Consider the following 16302-nt stretch of genomic DNA (forward strand, 5'->3'; position numbering starts at 1 on the left):
ATGACGTATTTTCTTTTTCAGAATTCACTACAATTCCTAAATTGCATCTAAATCAAAGTCTTACTTCTATATATCAATGAAATTGCATCTAAATCAACGTCTATCCAATTCTCAAAATGACGTTTTTTTCACTCGAGATGAAAACTATGATGATAATAATATAGTCCTTATAAGGACTGGCTTAAAGGGGCGAAGCAAGAATGCTTTTCATCTTCCCCGTTATCTGTGGAGGACAGTGTAGGGATAAGGTGTTATTAAACTATATATAAAGCTCTGATCATGGCAGGAGGGTAACAGCAATAGCCGAGCCTCAGTTAGAACTTCATTGGCTACAGCATTGCCATCCATTACCCTCCAATGGTATTAATCACCATCAAGGTCGATTCCCCTTTCCCCGTCACAAAACTATGATGTTGGCGATCTTAAATTTTTATTTTATTTTTTTTCAAAAAAATAGAAGATGTATTATAAAGATGCGAATAATTTCTTTACAATAGAGAATTTTAAAAATTCTTTTTTAATTTTAAAAATAAATTTTCATTTACAAAATTAATGTATATAAAACATTAGTTTATTTCTTAAATTTCACAGCATAACTGTCAGTATTATCTAATTAGAGTGATAGTAGGTACTTATGTATGATATTAATGGCCCAATGCTATCTGGCGTGTTGCGTAAATCAATTGTATCGAGATTGGCGTTGGATAGAAAGCACATCTCGATATTAACACCTGAGTTCTAATCTCTTTGAAGACGCGAATAACCTTTCAAAGGGCTTTTCCACTGATTGGGATTAGCCGATCTCCTATGAAGGCATGAAGGCTGGTTTCAAATTCGTTTGAAACGCTTCTAACGTATAACATTAGCGCTGTAGATGGAAGAAGGATTTTGTTCTATTTTAAAATGTTATTTATGTATTTATTTTTACATAATCTGGAAACTCAGTGAAAAACCCTTCGTATGTCCCATCTTTAGTATTCAATAGGCAGTTCATCTACACCCTCGGTGGTCACTGATAGTGAAATGTATGACTACCAACGATTTGTAGACGTTATTGGGAATGAGAGTACGACAGACCACTACTGCCATCTCCTAATTTTACCCGTAAGCTTTAAAGAGCAAACCGGCGACATTGTTAGTTTGTTTCAAAGTCTCCAGTATTTTGACCAGTCTCAATTAAGCTCATTTCAGAGTTCATCATGTCTAGTAGCTAAAGAATGAAATATATATCCAATGATAGTTCGTTCGAGGCTAAGTTAACCTCCACAACATTACAGGCGTGTACCCGTCAATGAGAATTCATCCCCGAGGACTGTTCCCACGTCTTTTATTCGAATTTTAAAATAGAGAGATGGTTTATAATATCATTGGTTCCATTTTATTTCCTTCCACAGAACAGCGGTATTACGATAACCTTATTCACTTACACTTGCAGTGATAAAAAAGCTCCACTTCTGAATTTAATATTTTTATCGTCATATTCGTGTTTGTTTATGAGATAAACGCGTCACAATTTCCGTTCTAGTCTCACGCTAATTTCTTAGAACTCCTTAAGTCGTGACCTCTTTACATAATAGTCTTCTAAATCTAAACAGAAATTATCTTTCCATTGTCGCAAGTAAATGGATCCAAAAACCTTAAGTTTTGGTTTGCTTTTTCTGAATTGCTTATAAGGAAGCCACGATGTTTAAAGGAAGCAAAGGGTTTGTTCTTGTTTAATACGTTGGTCTACTTTAATCGTAACACGATGTTTGCATTGCGTTTAGTTTTAGTGATTCCATCCATCTACGGTTTTCAATTATATGATTCTAAACTGGATGCTCTCTGGGAAGAATTCAAGGTTTGTTAATCTCTCTCTGTCTATATATATATATATATATATATATAACCTTTTTTATAATAATAATAATAGATCTTTTTTTTTTCTTTTTTTAAAATTAATTTTTCAGTTAACATATGAAAAACAGTATTCCAGTTATCGCGAGGAATATCTCCGTCGAACCATTTGGGAAAAAAATGTGGCTTTTGTTGAAGATCATAACAGAAGAGCCAAAAATGGTGAACTTTCCTACATCACTAGCATTAATCAATATTCAGACATGGTAAGTTCTATTCCAGAGAATCATTCAATTGCTCATTATATTGAGCGTTATTAATTGAGATTATTAAAATGCCTAATCTCTGTTCGTTTTTATTTTCAAGTCTTTCAAAAAATGTACAAATAAATAAGTAAATTAAAAAGAATTAAATTAAAATAAGATACAGATTTTTTTTTTAGAAATCATCCATGCGAGAATTACACACCATAAAATTATACACTTATTTTATATATAATAACTTTACTTATATTATCAGAGTTTATGTGAGGATTTCCAGGGTAACAAATGGCAATGCTGTAGCCAATGAAGTTTTAACTGAGGCTCGGCTATTGCCGTTACCCAGCCATGATTAGAGCTTTTTAGCTCAATAACACTCCATCCACACAGATTATCTTCATTCAGATGACGGGATAAAGAGTCAAGGACTCAGTCCATCACCCAGTTCTTATAAGAACTATAAGAGTTTATGTTGACAGCTGAGGTGGGAGAGTTAATCGACCGTGAGATGCGGTGATTGATTTTATATGAGATGCCCATACATACATACATATAGGGTAACGGATGGCAATGCTGAACCAATGAAGTTTAACTGAGGTTCGGCTGTTGCTGTTATCCTGGGTATATCCTGGGTAAATGAGTTTGTTCTCTTAGGTTTTGCCCTAAGGGAGCACTTTGAGTCTCCGGGTAAAGTGTTCTCCGGCACGGCCCGCTGAGGGGTACTTGCCGGTGAATTATTTTCCTCGGAATATGAGCGGTTCTGCTCAGTGGTCGGGGAGCCCGTCACTGAGTGGAACCAACGCTGAGATTAGGACGGTCTTTCGCCCACTATGGAGTGGCCTAGAGATCGTCCGTATTTTTCAGATTTCACCTTTACTTACATAGTCGGTGATTGATTTTGTATGAGATGCCCATACATATATAGGGTAACGGATGGCAATGCTGAACCAATGAAGTTTAACTGAGGTGCGGCTGTTGCTGTTATCCTGGGTTAATGAGTTCGCTCTCTTAGGTTTTGCCCTAAGGGAGCACTTTGAGTCTCCGGGGAAAGTGTTCTCCGGCACGGCCCGCTGAGGGATACTTGCCGGTGAATTATTTTCCTCGGAATATGAGCGGTTCTGCTCAGTGGTCGGGGAGCCCGTCACTGAGTGGAACCAACGCTGAGAATCGACGGTCTTTCGCCCACTATGGAGTGGCCTAGAGATAGAGATCGTCCGCATTTTTGAGATTTCACCTTTACTTACATAGTCGGTGATTGATTTTGTATGAGATGCCCATACATATAGGGTAACGGATGGCAATGCTGAACCAATGAAGTTTAACTGAGGTTCGGCTTTTGCTGTTACCCCTTGGGCGATGAGTTTTTGAGTTCGCTCTCTTAGGGTTTTTGCCTTAAGGGAGCAATTTGAGTCTCCGGGGAAGGTGTTCTCCAACACGGCCCGCTGAGGGGCTTTGTCGGTGAATTATTTTCTTCGGAATTTGAGCGGTTCTGCTCGGTGGTCGGGGAGCCCGTCACTGAGTGGAACCAACGCTGAGATTAGGACGGTCTTTCGCCCACTATGGAGTGGCCTAGAGATCGTCCGTATTTTTGAGATTTCACCTTTACTTACATAGTCGGTGATTAATACCCTTAATGCTGTAGCTAATGAAGTTCTAACTGAGGCTCGGCTATTGCTGTTACCCTCCTGCCATGATCAGAGCTTTAATAGCCCAATACACCTTATCCCTACACCGTCCTATACAGATAACGGGGAAGATGAAAAGCATTCTTGCTTCGCCCCTTTAAGCCAGTCCTTATAAGGACAGAGTTTATGTAGCGCTATATTAATCCATCCGTACATATTCTTCAGATAACGGGGAATATGAAAAGCATTCTTGCTTTACCCATCTAGACAAAATAAATAAAAAATAAATGTTTGTATAGTGATAATTTCTAATTTTGCTTCAAAGGCGTTCATTCATAGGAGTAGACGAACATCCCATTAGATCTAAAAACTCAATAACGGAGAAATTTAAGGGCACTAAATTCACTGTTTTAATTTGGGGAATACAAACATGCATTGATATACCATTTCAATCCTTTTGTATCTTTACTATCAGGCAGGAGTAAGCTGTTACTATAGTAACACACACATCTTGCGATAAACATTCTAATTCGGAGATCAAATCATTTATTATCTATTTCTATTCACGTGCTAGTGTTATTTTATTGAAATTAAAATCGCTATTGATATATTGACAAGTTAGTTTATTTGATAGCATTTTTTAAAAACTCAACGCTGAGTTTTCATATCCTGTCCTTTGAATAATGTTTCATGATTTTTTTCGCTTACAGAGAATCATATAGTATTTTTAAAGAACTTTCCATTTTCTCTATTAAGATATTACATTTAGAGAGTATACCTTACTTTCTTGTTTTCAAGAAATGTTTTGTGCATACGCAAATTGCAATGTTTCCTACTATTTTCAGAGTAGCGATGATCAGCTACTGAGGCCTTTTAACCTTTATGAGTTTCTGTTAGAGGGGATGTTTGATGAAGACAGTTCCATTAAAATGAACTTTAATTACACTGTGCCTGACAGTGTAGACTGGAGAAAAGAAGGATGGGTCACACCAGTAATGGATGAGGTAGGTAATAGAAATTTAAGATTTATTTCAAAGAGGTATTTCTTAAGTTTTTTAGGAACTGAAAATATTAGTTTAAGGTTAAAGTATTTGGAACCAGATCCACCTGTTTCAAATGTTGCTTGCTTAATTCATTTTAATTTATTCCTATCTGATTTCAGGGTCGGTGTAATGCTGACTGGGCATTTTCTGCTGCAGGAGTAATCGAAGGTCAGCAAAAAAAGAAAAGCGGGGAGCTCGTCCATCTGAGCGCACAGAATTTGATCGACTGTTCATCTCATTCTGGTTAGCATTTCTTAGTAATTCTGTAATTATTTGAAATAAATATTTGATCGGAATTTTGTTCCCATCTACACCGTTTTCAAAAGCAGCAAAAATGATTCTTCCTTATACTTATTTCCCATCCCGATTACTTTTTACAAGTATATTTTTAAAAATATAGAAATGGGATGCAAATTGCAACATGGATTGTTGCTGGAAAATTAAAGTTAACATAAAATAACGTCCCGCATCGCTCCAGAATATCTATTTGATCACACTCGGTCTTGGTCTCGATTATTCTTTAAGTTTTACTCTTTTCCTTTGTTCATCCTGCTCTATCAACTACTTAATATTATCAACCAACAGAGTCTGTTGGTTGGAAAGAGACACGTTTTCTAGTATAATGTTTGGCTACTTTTTTCGCGTAAGGATACGGTAAACGATATTTTAACCAAAAATGTAATCCTTTGAGAAATTACCCCCATTTGATATTATATAGCGGAAGTACATTTTTTCTTTCTTCTTTCTTTTCATTTATTTTTTCCCCATCGATTTTTTTAATCAACAAAGGATAGGAAGCTGGAAAAATGCCACTCATTGTATAATAATATATTCTATGTTTTCAATATGTTATTCTAAAAAAAAGCAATTTTTTTTTCCAGAATAATTTAAACTTTATAGAAATTAAATACTTCGAATTCATGCTCGATGATGAGACCGAAAACGCTGTAGATAAGCTTCAATTGAGAATTCAAAACAAAGGACAAAAGTACCACATGTTGATTAAGATATGCTGTCAAAATTCTAACAAAGGAGGTGAAAAGATAAATAATAATTAAATCGTCAGTTATATACATGACCATGCGAATTTATAATTTTATAAAATATATAATTTTAGATTAGAAAAATTGTAAATAAATTTAAATGCTTTATGCAACTGACTAGAAACATTTTATCCCATTGACAGGAAATTCTGGTGGGTGCAGTAAAGGGTACATTACCGAAGCATTAACTTATGTGAAAAAGAATAAAGGAATAGATACAGAAAAGTCTTATCCGTATAAAGGTGTTGTAAGTATTCTTATCAGATTTTAAATTATTTTATGATATTTTTCTGACTGGCTGAAGGAATTACTGATTTTAAAAATAAAATATTTAAAGAATAATAGATATAGCATTAGCGATTAGACAAAAATCCTCTTTTCTATTAAACATATAAAATATTTATGTCTTATATATTTTGGTATGTAAATAAATACTTTAACTTATTATTAAATTAAAATTTATTAAAAAATTATATTAAAAAGATCCAAACTTCAAATTTTAAGAGACATATAATCCTATAAAAATATGCATCCAATTATGAATTATTTGACGATCACGATAAATCATTATATTGACGAACAGGTACTACATTTTGGAGTTGACCTTAGCGCTCGAGTGCCTTTTTACCACAGAATAAAAGATAATCCGATATTAAAAAATATATTTAAATTTCAAATTATTTTAATATATATTTTGTAATATTTTTTGAGTAACCTGAGCTATTTTGGCTGATAAATATTGAATCGGTGTCCGTAACTGATCTGTATTCTTATTCTTTTAGGATAAAAATAAATCCAAAATACTTATCAGACAAGAATAATAAATATAATTCGTGATAATTCACTTTCTCCTAAAGCACAATAAAATTAGTATAAAACAATACATTAGAATAATTGATATAAGAATAATACATATTAAAATAATTGATATAAAATATAATATAATAAATAAAGACATATTAAAAATGAAAACTATCAGAAGTTATTTACAGACAATACATTAAAATAATTTGCTAGTCCTTAAAAGGACTGGCTTAAAGGGGCGACGCAAGAATGCTTTTCATATTCCCCGTTATCTATAGAGGACAGTGTAAGGATAAGGTGTTATTGAGCTAAATATAAAGCTCTGTTCATGACAGGAGGGTAATAGCAATATAAAGCTCTGATAATGGCAGGAGGGTAATAGCAATATAAAGCTCTGATCATGGCAGGAGGGTAATAGCAATAGCCGAGCCTTAGTTAGAACTTCATTGGCTACAGCATTGCCATCCATTACCCTCCATGGGTAATAATCACCGGATCTCACGGTCGATTCCATCACTTCTTCATAATTTGCTTAATATAATGCATTCTGAATAAATTTAAATTTGAAATAACAATTAATGGCGTGATATGTTTACTAATGTAACTCTTGATACATTTCATCGATAAAAGTCATCTTCTCTATTAAGCATATAAAATATTTATGTTTTATATATTTTGGTATATAAATAAATAATTTAATTTATTATTAAAGTATTAAAATTTAGCTCATATTAAAAAAAATTAAAACTGGGAATTTTAAGAAACGTGTAATCCTATAAAAATATGCACCCAATAGGTTATTATTTAAAAAAAAATAGTTATTTAATCAATATCATGAAGAGAAGCATATAACTATGTAATGTATTCAAATATATTCAAAATTAACGCTCAAACAGAATGATAAATATACAAGTTAATTTACTGGGATACATTTTGTACACAAAATGATTATTATTAGTCATAGCACGACTGTCAAACGGTCGTTTAATAAGTATCCGACTCTGCATTTAATAACAACGTGTACAGTAAAATGTGCTTTTTTCTTTAAATACAGGAAGGATCTTGTCAATTCAGTGCTGAAGGGGTTGGAGCCAAGATCAGACAATATAAAAAGGTCTTCCCTAAAACTGAAGACTCTCTGAAAAATTGTGTGGCTCTTACAGGTCCAATAGCTGCAGTTGTAGATGCAAAGGGCGACGAATTTCGGCATTATAAGTAAGGATTACAATTGCTCTACTTTTGTTTATAATCAAATCCTCGTATGCATACACGTAACCCTCGTATAATGCGGATTCCATAGAAATACCGCGTTATGGAGACTCAGATAGAATATACCCCTACTTTTTCACATAGAAAAAGTAGGGTTATGTTCCGAAATCGTTTTTTTTTTTTTTAATTATATAAACAACGACGATATATCCTACAAAAAATATTTTTATTTAATTCAGGTAATTCACGTAAATTAAGAAAACATATAAACTATGAAACAAAATACATAGTATAAACTTATAAAAATTACAAATTGTATGTAAACTTTATTGCACATGATGCATAAATGTTTTAGACAAAATAGAATAAAGCACATATTTTAATCGTCATCACAGTCTTCAAATATAACATGATTCGTAGACGTTCTTTATTTACGAGTGACAGGACCTCATCATCACTTGAAAATCTCTTGGACATTATTTCTATAATTCCCATTGCATACTTCGGCTGGTTTAGTTCTCAAGAAGTTAGTAATAAGGCCTTGCTTACCACTCGGCTGCAATTTAAAAAAAAAAAAAAAAAAATCATCTAACGCCTTTTTATTCCCGTATACGGGGAGTAGGCGAGGCCATTTAGCCCTATCTAACTTTTGGAGACTGAGTGGGCAGTTCAATCTCCACTGGTACCAATCAGAGATAGATGGCCCAAGGCTATCACTAATTAAGCGGTACACAGTGAAGAGAGACTGCTCAAATGTGCCGCCATCTCGTGGTCCCTAACCCTAACACAATATATTTAATGTCTGAAATAATGTGGGTTCTACGGTCGATTTTCTTGAGTTTACGGGACGAAAAACCCGAGTTTCCGGGAGGAAAAACCCGCTTGCCCGTGCCAGAGATCGACTAACTCGGGAACCGGTGGAAAAAAGGCTTAGAAAAATTTCCTCTAGTCGCCGACTAGACTCGAAACCAAGTCTTCCTTCGTGCGGCCAAGCACCGTGTTGGCAAACGCCACATCCATTGAGCTACACAGGCTCTATTACTATAAAATTAAATTTTTACATCAAAAAAGCAATACGTATTGTATGTAACTCACCAGAAAATAAAGTGCTCAGCTTGGGATTAACACACTTATGACTTTTAATGCGCTTTCCTGGCAGAAAACGAAGACAGTTTTCAACAATAAACACTTTATACGGTAAACAATTCACTTACATGTGTGTGCTAAAGGGTATTTGCCTTAATATATATTCGCTACTTATAACTACATGCGCGATACGGGAAGACGCAAATTTAGCGAAGATAATATTTGATTTTTATTTCGCGCATGGTAAAAAAATATCTAAAGATAAAGGGTTACTACAATTTGTAGACACTGTTTTATCGAAATCGCGTTGTATAAGTACCGCGTTATACGAGGGTTACCTGTATTTCCTTCTCCCATACGTAGAATTGTTAAATCCTTCACCGTAACAACTAATTCATTCACCGTCCCATTATGAAGTATGTTCTTTACCTTTACTAATGGAAGAATTCAAAGGAGATTAAGAAGAATAGAAGATTAAGGGAAGAATTCAAATAATAAATGGATCACATTCCATTAAAGTTATTCCATCTTTAATTCCAGACAACCTCAAAGTCGTTTGGAATTTAATGATGGAATAACTTCTATTAAAGGGTGAATAACTTTCTCGTAGCTGAAGCCATATTTATAAGATACATTTAATCCTATGACTAATTTTTTTTTTTTTTTTAATTCAGTATATTCATACAGTAAGAGTCTTTGCAGCAATTTGGGGAATAAAAGAGTTGTTCTTATATTTATTTCAATTAAAATATTCTTTCAGGAACATTTAAGCAATAACAGTTTATAAATTAATAAGATGTTAATTATGTTTGTTTGTTTTTAAGGAGTGGCATCTACAATAATCCGAAATGCAATCCAAATCACCCGAATCGTGCAATTCTAGTAGTGGGGTACGGTACAACAAATAACCAGGACTACTGGCTAGTGAAAAACAGGTGAGAATTATGATGTCAATCAGATTATACTTCAATATGTTTTAGTATATATATATATATTTTTTTTTTTTTTTGGATTTCTTTATTCATTGAAGAGGTAGCAATGAACTCAATGTTGATTAGACCAGGTTGATAACTTTTAGCAAAATGGGCACTCATTAACTGAATAACCTCTTCTACATCTGTAATCCTCACACCATCTGCATTTAGAGGAGTTATTCTTTCATATTCATTCTTTCTTTTACTTGCTGCATATTGACAATTTTCATAACTGACGTCATCCTTATGCACACGGTATTCCTTCCACATCATCCTTTTCTTACGAATTTCTTGCTTAATAAGATTACACATTGATCTGCCCTATTTATAATTCTAACTCTCGGGACACATTCTGATATTGCATTGTTTAAGTATTGTTTAAATGCTTCCCACATTTTTTCCATCCAACAACCGATCCCATTCTCCCACTGAACTACGTTTACTCCTCAGTTGGTCATAATTTCCTGCTTTGTAATTCAGCATGTAACCTTTTTGGAAATAGAACATTCATCCACTTAGCCACTTTGACGTCAGTACAGCATGACTTGAACCTAACTTAATCTGACACTAAAACCAGATTTAACACTCTCTGACCTCTAGTTCGTTGTATCATATGCTGCTTGAGGAAGATGTCTCATAACAGCTCAGTAAATTCAGTTTCTTTCTTCGAATGATATTTTACCGCTACCCAATCAATGTTTCGATAATCCACCAACAATCTGAGGGCCCCAACTTGTTAAGGCAAGAAACTTGACTCATTTGTTTCTGATACTACTTGCATTCCTGTAAAGATATAATAATTTACCTTCCCCCCCTGCCTTTTTTTTTCCACTTCTGTAGTCTTCGTGACCCAACTGAACAGATCTCCATTCCTATCTAAAGCCTTACTTATGTAGTCATTCTTGGACATGCTTAATAAGTTCGAATCGGATGAACACAATCATCCTTTCCTCATAATCATTTCCATGGCAATGCACAATCCTCTCGCTATGGTCGTTCTCTGGTACAGATTCTCACCATCTTCTCATCATAATGGAGTTTTCCCGACTCTCTATATTACGTCTCCTACCTAATATTTTAAATCCCTCTCCACCCAGACTCCTGGTACCGAACAGTCTATAAGAAGGCCGTGTTATATAAATCGATTCTTTCAAACTCATTCCACACTTCCAAAAGCTCGTATCCATTCCTTTCACATAACCTACGCATCGAATCGTTTGCCATCATACCCCCTCTTCTTAATTAATTTCTGTCATAGCTGGATAATACACTAATGATTTTCAGTGTTTTACTCTTCACTCTCTCTCTCTCTTCTCGAAACAGTCCTTTCATATTATTATTATATTACTTGACACTTCCAGGGAGTCCAACGACTCATCGAGGGAGGGCACCTACTTCACAACTCTCTGTCTCCACCACTCAATCCACCAACCACAACGAGCTGCAACTACACCGACGCCATCTTCCGCCCACTACTAATATTTTCACACACAATCACAAACATGCATACCTACGGTGGGATTCGAGCCCGTAGCCTTTTGGCTGGAGAGCGGATACGCTGACCACTCGGCCAACCAGGCCGGTTAAACAATCTTTTTTACTACTAGAATTACAATCTCTTTTCTTTTCTGCTTTTCAATTGATTTTATTATATGTTTTGATTTTTGTTCGTGGAGAAACTTGAAGTAATAACCAGGTAATCAATGGTAATCAGTTGGACAATATTGTGTCGATATTGTCTACCTGATTCCATGCTTTGTTATTTTTCATTTTTCTGCTTAACTTTCTTGTATTTTCAAAGTTCTTTTAAAGTCTTTCCGATTAATTCATTTTCAATATCCTCGCATTCTCAATTTCACTGTTTTTGGTTCCTTTTGCATTTATGTCGCCATTTTGCGAGACAATGTAACATTGCAATGTCACAAAAGATGTCTGTTACGAAAACATCAAATACCATAAAAAAAAAAAAAAAAACACGAAATCAGCACAAATATACTTTAAAACATTAATTTTCAAATATTAAACACAATAAAAGACATCAAAATTATCAATTTTACACGCAGAGTACAACGATCACTCACAATAATACTTCAAATCCAATCAGAAACTATCGATTACATTATAAATCGTAATTTAAATATAAAAATTAAGTTGTATCTTTATTAATATTCTTAATATAACTAAAATACTGTATAATATATCTAATAATTTAAGTACACCTTATATTATATTATATTATATTACACCTTTTGCTGTTACTCTCCTGCCATGATCAGAGCTTTAATTGCTCAATAACACCTTATTCCTACACTGTCCTCTACAGATAACGGGGAAGATGAAAAGCATTCTTGCTTCGCCCCTTTAAGCCAGTCCTTATAAGGACTTATACGTTTACAATTAGAATATTACGTCTAATTTCTAATTGATTTTAAACGTTACATTACATCTATCTAGTTGATTTTGAACAAAAAAATTTCTCAATCTTATATTGAATAAATTTTTTTAAAAAATTCCTGATTTATTGTATGAGATATTAAGTCAAATATTAAATTTAAAATAATGGTACGTTTTTATTTTGCAGCTGGGGAACTAGCTGGGGTATGGAAGGATACATGATGATGGCTAGGAACGTTAACAACCAATGCGGGATTGCTACGTCAGCTTGGTACCCAATAAATATGTAGTGCAAAGACATTGCCATCTACCGGATAAAATGAGAAAACGTTTTTTTTTTTACCGGAATGAGAATTGTGATTAATACGTGCATAAAACAGAAAATAAAAATATAGTTAGCTAATTTGTTTGACTTCTTATTTCTAGTAAAACAAACAACAACACTAATTATTGAATGACATTGATAAATTGTATGAAATCTTAAGGAATCGTTTATTATAATATTGAAGATACTATGACGCATTTTTAAATATTAAATGAACCTTTTTTTTAAACGTATTTTTATTTACAGTGAAGTAGGCAGAATTATTTTATCCTTTATCAGTTATTGAAATTATAAAAACGGTCTGTTTCATTACTGGTTATTCGCCAGTAGCTGAGTTCATGTCTCACGGTGATTTCAAAACTTTTGAGGAGGAGAATAAGGCAGACAATTGCAGCCACTTTCTGTTCCCAGACACGCGTAGTATTTTTGTCTGAAATACTACGAGATTTACATGCGATTTTTTTTAGTTGTAGAATTACAAATCGGAGTTGTTTACGAAGAATCAAATTCATTTGTATATCTAAATGCGACTAATTCTAAAAAAAAAAAAAAAAAGGAAAAAACGTTCCCCTAGTCAGTGACCAGAAATGAGCCTATAACCGTCTTCTAGCATTAATATATATAAGTCGATGTGAGGAAGCAAAGCTCATATGGTATCGATGTCAGAATATAAACCGAATCCTAAAATATGTAATCTGGTCAGTTCTGTGACCATAATAAGACTTTACGTTATCAAATTGAACTTCATAATTTTGGGTAAATTTTATCATTTTTACCACTCCAGAAGTGTGGAACAAAAAAAAAAAAAAAAAAAAAAAAAAAAAACACGAGAAGCAGAAAAATTTATTCAAACAGTCAAAATAATTATTTTTGATTTGTTTGGAATATAAGTTGATTATAATCAACTTATTATAATCAATGCGAACGTTACCGTTCCAGGCTTTCGTGAGTGCAACGCACATAAAAGCATCATCTTTGAGCTTCTCTCCTAAACTGAAAAAAATCAGAAAAGAATAAATTAAAAAAAAAAAAAAAATGGAGTCTTAAGTTTAGATTAGTCTGGATGCCAGTTCCAAACACAGTGCACACCAATGGGGAAAACAGCACGAAACATGACACAAAGTAACAAAACTGAAGGGTCAAGTAAATGTGCAAGTTAGCCCTGAAGCGACGCTTTCCTAAAGGGTGATTATACTATTAATTTTCTCAGTGTTCGGTTCACACATTCGCTCTTTCTGCTGTAACTCATCACTAGACGAATCTGTTCACAAGAGGTTTTTATCGAGAAACAGTCTTTGTCCATACGAAGTGCATTTCGGCAAAGACATGTCCATATGCACTTTATGGAAGGGTGAAAAAAACTTCACTATATCAGTCCAATATTTCATCTATAGTAACCAAGGCATTTTCAAGGATAATGATAAACTTGGATAGGAACACGAAATTTTAAGCTAGTATTAAAATAGTTTGAATAGCTTTCTAAGTGCATTCAAAGATGCCAGGTTTTTCTTCGATTTACTTAGCGGATGACAAATTTGTAAACAAATTTGTATAGTATTTTTCTTGTGGGTGCGATTAATGTTCGGCGCCTTTCCAAAACAGTCTTTTTTGAATAAAGTGTGAATAAAACGAGCAGGAAATGAAAAACAAATGAAAACCGCTTTACAGTATAATGTTACTTACGGATTAGTCCTGCATACTTAGCGGATGACAAATTTTTTTTCAAGTCATATAAATTTTCAAAATAATGTAAAATAGTAATATCAAGTTAAGAGATTTATTCAAATATTCTTTACATTAATTTTGCATTAATAAATAAATTAATTTTGAAGATTCAACGAAAATAGATGAGAGAATTCTACAAGAATGTTTCGCATTGGACTCGAGAGGTCACCGATTATTTTGTGTCGCTGACGCCGCCCTAACAGCCCGCTAATATAACAGCTTCGAATGTCGAGAAGAATGAGTTATCAGTAGTAAGCCGACTTTTAGGGCCGGACCACCTGCATCCGGTCCGATTAAAATTAGGATACGGCCCTTACACGGAGCTCAACATTAATCATAAGTTGATTTATGATACATCAAAAAATAAAGAAGAACTATTTTAGGTATATTTTCGTAAATTTTAATCAAAAATTACAGTGATATAATCGGGTCCAGGATACAATTTCAGAATTTATTTGTTCGTTTCCAGGAAGATCTGAAGGGGCCCAAACGGAAGACGACGTACATTCATAATTATATGTACCATTCGTTGTTCGTTTAAACTCTTATCTCATCTTTTTTGACATCTTTTAGGCGCCTTTTCTTCTGCGGCGCCTGTGTATATTGCACACTTAGCACAGGCCACCAGTCGGGCCTGTATACAGGTAACCTTCGTATAACCCGGTTTCGATATAACATGTCTACAAATTGTAGTAACCCTTGTTCAACGAAGTACTTATACAAGGCGGTTTCGATAAAACAGTGTCTACAAATTCTACTAACCTTTTATCTTTTCATATATTTTTTCACCGTGCGACATAAAAATCTAATTTTATCTTCGTTAAATTTGCATCTGCCCGTATCGCACATGTAGTTGTAAGTAGCGAATTTATATTAGGGCAAATACCCTTTAGTACACACATGTACGTGAATTGTTTACCGTATAAAGTGTTTATTGTTGAAATTTGTCTTCGTTTTCTGATAGGAAGGCGTACTAAAAGTCATAAGTGTGTTAATCCAACTCAGCACTTTATTTTCTGGTGAGTTACATACAATGTGTAATACTTTTTTTATGTAAAAATTTTATTTTTATAGTAATGGCTACTTAGAGGACTTTTGCGATATGGTTGAAAGCGAAATTAGTGAATTAATTGATGGGGAAACAGCGTTATACGAGGGTTTCTCACCAAACGTCTATTTATTCTTCTCTTACTTTTTATTTTACTGAAAATTTTATATACATATGCACTGCACCCTTTTATTTTATGTTTTATGTTTAAGTGATTTTTTCCACTTTCAACTATTGGCTTTTGGACTCAATTTTATTGTAATAAAATTATATTAAAAAAATAAAGGTGTATAACTAAATTTAAATTTTTAAAAGAAATATTAAATATTATAATATTAAATTTTCAAATAAACCATAAGTGATACTATTGATTTTTATAGAAATAAGTAAATTTTACTTGAACATTATGGAAATGTGTGAATGGCACTTTCACACAAATATGTTTGGTACTTTTGAAAGATTTACGATCGAAGTAATCAAGATCATGAGGTCAGTGCATTACAAAAATAAATGAGTTTTCCAACTAGTTTATCAAATAAAAGAAAACAAAAATCCGTCTTTCAAACAAGAAAGACTATAAAATTGTATAGTAACATTTCAATTTAAAGGAATTAAAAAAAAAAAAAATTCGTTTTCTATAGAAAAATATTTCGTTTTCTATGGAAACGCTGCTAATTATGAAATCATACACTATTACGTACACACACACATAGACATTAGTATAAATGTGTTAACATTTGTAACAATATAAAAAGTAATGCAATTAGCACATTTTTGTCAGTTTTCAATGTTTTCCTTACTAAAATTTGTTCTCAATTATCAATTTATTACTACTAAATCATTAAACAGATTTTAATATTATTATATTAAATTATCAAATTATTATTAGTAAATTATTTAATTATAATTTGCGCTATATTTAATATAATT

The 16302-nt window shown here is 33.2% G+C and overlaps 1 protein-coding gene across 1 annotated transcript; it reads left to right on the plus strand.

Moving 5' to 3' along the window:
* Positions 1 to 1727: 1727 nt before the first annotated feature.
* LOC150093307 (cathepsin K-like) lies at positions 1728 to 12677 on the plus strand. Its single transcript, XM_090413981.1, has 8 exons — positions 1728 to 1840; positions 1950 to 2102; positions 4567 to 4725; positions 4884 to 5007; positions 5951 to 6054; positions 7666 to 7826; positions 9731 to 9841; positions 12462 to 12677. The coding sequence occupies exons 1-8, from the start codon at positions 1748 to 1750 to the stop codon at positions 12562 to 12564; spliced, it is 1008 nt and encodes a 335-aa protein (XP_090270107.1). The 5' UTR covers positions 1728 to 1747; the 3' UTR covers positions 12565 to 12677.
* The last annotated feature ends 3625 nt before the right edge of the window (positions 12678 to 16302 follow it).

The sequence above is a fragment of the Typopeltis vanoorti genome, chromosome 24 (assembly GCF_054136105.1).
Source record: "Typopeltis vanoorti isolate ZY-2024b chromosome 24, IOZ_Tvanoo_1.0, whole genome shotgun sequence".
Taxonomy (NCBI): Eukaryota; Metazoa; Arthropoda; class Arachnida; order Uropygi; family Thelyphonidae; genus Typopeltis; species Typopeltis vanoorti.

Bases quoted from the DNA above. Each gene is read 5' to 3' on its own strand.
- LOC150093307 (XM_090413981.1), top strand. From the start codon at position 1,748: ATGTTTGCATTGCGTTTAGTTTTAGTGATTCCATCCATCTACGGTTTT. The intron at 7,827-9,730 runs GTAAGGATTACA...TTTGTTTTTAAG, and splicing joins GACGAATTTCGGCATTATAA to GAGTGGCATCTACAATAATC. The intron at 9,842-12,461 runs GTGAGAATTATG...TTTATTTTGCAG, and splicing joins TACTGGCTAGTGAAAAACAG to CTGGGGAACTAGCTGGGGTA.